The 5,938-nt window shown below is 37.7% G+C and overlaps 1 protein-coding gene across 1 annotated transcript; it reads left to right on the forward strand.

Moving 5' to 3' along the window:
* The first annotated feature begins 1,132 nt into the window (after positions 1–1,132).
* LOC121504377 (cytochrome b5 domain-containing protein 1) lies at positions 1,133–5,292 on the forward strand. Its single transcript, XM_041779087.1, has 4 exons — positions 1,133–1,262; positions 3,759–3,835; positions 3,913–4,131; positions 5,062–5,292. The coding sequence occupies exons 1-4, from the start codon at positions 1,133–1,135 to the stop codon at positions 5,290–5,292; spliced, it is 657 nt and encodes a 218-aa protein (XP_041635021.1).
* Positions 5,293–5,938: the final 646 nt, after the last annotated feature.

Consider the following 5,938-nt stretch of genomic DNA (forward strand, 5'->3'; position numbering starts at 1 on the left):
TCACGCTCGGATTCAAATCTCGCGATACTGAAATTTTAGAAACATGTCAACAGAGGCCAAAAGACGAAGCCCGCCCATTTTTGAAGTATCAGCCAATGAAAAGCGTTATACATCAAATTGACGAGCTTACTGACGAATCAGCGCGCAAACAGCGGTTGAGAGGAGCCAATCAGGACAGGACAGATGGAAAATGAGGGACTGTGATTTTTTTCCGTGGCTTCGGGCTACAGAAAGTTCGTGAAAAGTGGAGAAAGTGAATCTTTGCCACGTCTGTTACATTCCTGAGAGAGAGAGGGAGAGAGAGAGACATAGAGAGTGTGTGAGAGAGAGAGAGGGATAAACATTAATTTTAATAGTTTTAAAATATTCTTATTTTTACCGTTACATTTAAAAGAGTCCTCTGCCGTCTTTGGGGACTATTAATTTTAATTTTAAAATGTTTTATTTAAATGTGCAAACATTGGTTTAAAGCACAAAAATGTTTTTAAAAATTATTTTTTAATAGTTTTAAAATATTCTTATTTTTACCGTTACATTTAAAAGAGTCCTCTGCCGTGTTTGGGGACTATTAATTTTAATTTTTAAAATGTTTTATTTAAATTTGCAAACATTGGTTTAAAGCACAAAAATGTTTTTTTAGTTTAATTTTAATCATTGTATTTCCGTTTTAAAACGATAGTAGTTTTTTAGATTTATTTATGTCTCCTTTTACTTTAAATGTTTGATATAAAATATTTTCTCTGTCTCTCAGTCCTGATCCTCCATCAGTCAGCCTCCAGAGCAGGGTTAAAGTCCAGCACTCTCCACAGATCTGTTCTGATCTGCGATGATACAGAAAGTTCTAGAAAAATCCCTCATTAACACAAATGTGATAAAACTGGAACAGAACCTCCTTAACCTTGTCTCCCTCATTCTTGAATATTTATAACATTACATCTTATGCTATCTTTTAAGCTATCGTAACTTTGGGCGGCCCGTTGTCTACGTCACCAGCGCGTCACGTGTTACCATGGTTTCATAGAAACGCCACAGTGACGGACGGAGCAGAGAGGAGCAGGTCATCGCGGTTTAAACCGATTTCAGACCCGTTTTTAGAGTTTTCTGTGGGTTTAAAGTTTAAAGGAGTTAGAGGATGGCAGAGCAGCACAGACCGAGGTTCTTCACTCCAGCAGAAGTCTCCGCCCACAACACCGACACCGACCTGTGGGTGTCCTTCCTGGGCAAGGTGTGTGACCTGAGCCCGCTGATGGAGCAGCATAAAGGTGAGACCCAGTCAATAAATACCTGTGAATATGCTCTATTATTGATTAGAATAAAGATGAGACTCAGTCAATAAATACCTGTGAATATGCTCTATTATTGATTAGAATAAAGGAGAGACTCAGTCAATAAATACCTGTGAATATGCTCTATTATTGATTAGAATAAAGATGAGACTCAGTCAATAAATACCTGTGAATATGCTCTATTATTGATTAGAATAAAGATGAGACTCAGTCAATAAATACCTGTGAATATGCTCTATTATTGATTAGAATAAAGATGAGACTCAGTCAATAAATACCTGTGAATATGCTCTATTATTGATTAGAATAAAGATGAGACTCAGTCAATAAATACCTGTGAATATGCTCTATTATTGATTAGAATAAAGATGAGACTCAGTCAATAAATACCTGTGAATATGCTCTATTATTGATTAGAATAAAGATGAGACTCAGTCAATAAATACCTGTGAATATGCTCTATTATTGATTAGAATAAAGATGAGACTCAGTCAATAAATACCTGTGAATATGCTCTATTATTGATTAGAATAAAGATGAGACTCAGTCAATAAATACCTGTGAATATGCTCTATTATTGATTAGAATAAAGATGAGACTCAGTCAATAAATACCTGTGAATATGCTCTATTATTGATTAGAATAAAGATGAGACTCAGTCAATAAATACCTGTGAATATGCTCTATTATTGATTAGAATAAAGATGAGACTCAGTCAATAAATACCTGTGAATATGCTCTATTATTGATTAGAATAAAGATGAGACTCAGTCAATAAATACCTGTGAATATGCTCTATTATTGATTAGAATAAAGGAGAGACTCAGTCAATAAATACCTGTGAATATGCTCTATTATTGATTAGAATAAAGGAGAGACTCAGTCAATAAATACCTGTGAATATGCTCTATTATTGATTAGAATAAAGGACAGACTCAGTCAATAAATACCTGTGAATATGCTCTATTATTGATTAGAATAAAGATGAGACTCAGTCAATAAATACCTGTGAATATGCTCTATTATTGATTAGAATAAAGATGAGACTCAGTCAATAAATACCTGTGAATATGCTCTATTATTGATTAGAATAAAGGAGAGACTCAGTCAATAAATACCTGTGAATATGCTCTATTATTGATTAGAATAAAGGACAGACTCAGTCAATAAATACCTGTGAATATGCTCTATTATTGATTAGAATAAAGATGAGACTCAGTCAATAAATACCTGTGAATATGCTCTATTATTGATTAGAATAAAGGAGAGACTCAGTCAATAAATACCTGTGAATATGCTCTATTATTGATTAGAATAAAGGACAGACTCAGTCAATAAATACTTGTAAATATACTCTATTATGTTTTAATAATAAAAATAAGTAAACATATAATAAATAAATATACTCTTATCATTGTTTAAAGTGATTTGATGGAGCAAAACTGAGTTTTATTCAACAAACATTTTTTAAACTTGAAAATTAAAAAAAAAAAAAATATATTTTTTTTTTTCTATCATGTTTTCTCGTGTGAATTAGTGATTTAACTCTAAAAGTTCGAGTGATGGTTGTCAAAAATCTGACTTTTAAAGTTTCAAAATCTGGGTTTTTTCTCAAAAATTTCTGAATTCTTAAACTTGAAAATTCTAATTTTGGTTTCTCATAAACTTCTTACATTTTTACATGAACATTTAGAGACTTGGTTCTTGAAAAATTAAAGACTTTTTAAACTCATGAATTTATGACTAGAAACTTGAAAACATCTGGTGTGCTGAAAAATGTTTGCCTTTTTTAACTTTAATTTTTAATTTTTAATTTTTTTTGTGAATTGAGGAAAAAGTTTTCTCCTGAATTTGAGACATAACTCAAAACTTTAATTTCACAAAATTTTTAAAAACTTTTTAAACTCAAAAATTCCAGGTTTGTGTGAATCTGTCACTTTACATAAAAATATCGGGTTTTTTTGTTTTTGTTTTGTTTTTTCAAAAAAATGAATTTTTACACCGGAAAATTTTACAATTACCCTGAAAAAGGCACAGTTGTGTGATTAAAAATGTACTCTTTAATCCATTAAAGCCTAAAAACACAAATTATAGCCAGAAAATTCTATTTTTTGGAACTGAAATGTTTATTTTACTCTCTACTGAAATCCCAAAAATCCTAATTTCCATAAAATATAGCATATATATTTTTTTGTATTTTTTGTCATTTATGATCATGTTGATTAGATGAAGGTATCATACAACAGGCTTTAAGGGGTTAAAATGTGAAAATTTAAACCTTCGTCTGATGAATTTAAGACTTTTTAACTCTAAAATTTAACGTTTTTCATCTAAAAAATCATGACTAACCTGATTTTCTGGGGACCAACCATCCTGGGCCCTAACAGTTAATCCAGACTTGAAAATGAAGAATAAAAAAGTTCAGTATTTGAATAATTTTAATATAAATAGTCATCACGGGTTTCTCTACAGGTGACGACCTCCTGTTACCCATCATGCAGTGCGCAGGGAAGGACATCAGCTCCTGGTTCGACCCTGACACCAAAGACGTGAGTGTTGAACCAACCAGCCAATCAGTGAGCAGCTTTCAGCTCCTGGTTTACCCGCGTATGTTTTCTACCCTCAGATCCAGAGATACATCGATCCAGTGACTAACTGTGAGCGGTACTACACCCCCAGGGGGCGCTTTGTGCACATTCCACCCAGTTGTCCCTGCTCTGACTGGGCCAGCGTCATTGGCGCCCCCTGGTGGAAGGACGAGTGCTACCAGGTGGGACAGCTGTCGACCAAAACCAGGTGGATACGAGTCATCAACACGCTGACGTCACAGGAGCAGAGACTACAGGTGAGTCGTCCAATCACAGCACAGAAACGCAACACCTGTAGCTCCGCCCACCTTCACCCAATGTTTATACGATAAACATCTGCCAGACATTCTGATTTAGTGGCAGCGCCACCACCTGGTAGCAATGGCCATTACTGATTGAAGTATAAAGACAAATGTGTCTGGATGGTGTAGTCACTGGTTCATCAGGATTCCTGGCTACCATTACACCATGAACACAAAAGAACACTCAGAGAAAAGGTTATTGAGAAGTTTACATCAGAGGATAGAGACAGAAGCCTTCAACAGCTGAGAGGGACTCTGGAGACAACAACTGTTTGCTGTGGGGATGCTTCTCAGCAGCATCATGTTGTGGGGATGCTTCTCAGCAGCATCGTGTTGTGGGGATGCTTCTCAGCAGCATCGTGCTGTGGGGATGCTTCTCAGCAGCATCGTGCTGTGGGGATGCTTCTCAGCAGCATCGTGCTGTGGGGATGCTTCTCAGCAGCATCGTGCTGTGGGGATGCTTCTCAGCAGCATCGTGCTGTGGGGATGCTTCTCAGCAGCATCATGCTGTGGGGATGCTTCTCAGCAGCATCGTGCTGTGGGGATGCTTCTCAGCAGCATCGTGTTGTGGGGATGCTTCTCAGCAGCATCGTGTTGTGGGGATGCTTCTCAGCAGCATCGTGTTGTGGGGATGCTTCTCAGCAGCCTGTTCTGGTCTTTTTATTCTCAAAATAAAATTTTCTTCATTACAGATACAACATGCTGACATTAAAGGACATGAAAATTCCAGAGGAGTTTTTATGATCTTACTAACTTTCAAAAGAAGGAATTTAATAACATTTCTTTCAAAGATCTCACCTTAAAACCATGTCAGAAATATGAGCTTAATGATGTTATCCAAACATGCTGAAACTGATAGTTCCTGCCATGACTCGTGTTCTTCAGGTGTGTTCAGAGGAGACTTTGGCTGAGATCCTCCAGCGTTACCTGCGCTACAACTCCCACGCCCACAGCTACACCTGGAAACACAACGGACAGATCCTGGACATGAGCCTGACGCTCAGCGAGAACAAGATCCCAGATGACGACCTGGAGCTGGAGCAGCTGAGACTGGACCCAGACCTCTTCACCCCCGCCATCCTGCTGCACTTCAACGACGACCTGACAGAGGGCTGAGACTAGATGGACCTGAGGGACCAGAGGGCTGAGACTAGATGGACCTGAGGGACCAGAGGGCTGAGACCAGAGGGACCTGAGGGACCAGAGGGCTGAGCCAGGGACGATGACCCACACACAAAGTACTAATGAAGAGCAGGGCTTCTGTGGTTCCTGTGGATGTTCCTGATGAAGGTGTGAATGAAGAAAACCAGCCTCTCTGAGTGGGTTCAGCAGAATTAGTGCTGTCCCTCTGGCTGTGAGCTCTGAATAGACTTTGGCTTTGACTGAAAAACACATTTTTACCTCATTAGTGATGTTGGGACATGATCAAGCCAGCCTCCTCTAATCTTTGTTTTAGTTTTCTTTTGAGTCCAAATTGATGAGCCTAACTGTCAGGGCCAGTCTCATCATATTTACTGCATTTGTTCTCCCCTAATAAACACAGCAGTGAAAAAGTATTTGCCTCCTTCCTGGGAAGGTAAAGCACTATTCCAGTGCTTTCAGAGACTCTGAGCTCCAAAGTTTAGGTATCTAAGATGAAAAAACTGGTAGGAGGAACCTGTCACTGCCATACATGAAACTGCCTGACATTCATACAGCCCCAATTCCAAAAAAGTTGGTACGCTGTGCAAATGTAAATAAAATCAATGATTGTCAAATCTCT

This window comes from Cheilinus undulatus, linkage group 22 (genome assembly GCF_018320785.1).
Source record: "Cheilinus undulatus linkage group 22, ASM1832078v1, whole genome shotgun sequence".
In the NCBI taxonomy this organism is placed as follows: Eukaryota; Metazoa; Chordata; class Actinopteri; order Labriformes; family Labridae; genus Cheilinus; species Cheilinus undulatus.

What these genes read in the sequence shown, in the direction of transcription:
- LOC121504377 (XM_041779087.1), top strand. Translation starts at nt 1,133, where the DNA reads ATGGCAGAGCAGCACAGACCGAGGTTCTTCACTCCAGCAGAAGTCTCC. An exon ending in TCGACCCTGACACCAAAGAC is followed by an intron (nt 3,836 to 3,912) that starts GTGAGTGTTGAA and finishes TTCTACCCTCAG; the next exon opens with ATCCAGAGATACATCGATCC. An exon ending in CACAGGAGCAGAGACTACAG is followed by an intron (nt 4,132 to 5,061) that starts GTGAGTCGTCCA and finishes CGTGTTCTTCAG; the next exon opens with GTGTGTTCAGAGGAGACTTT.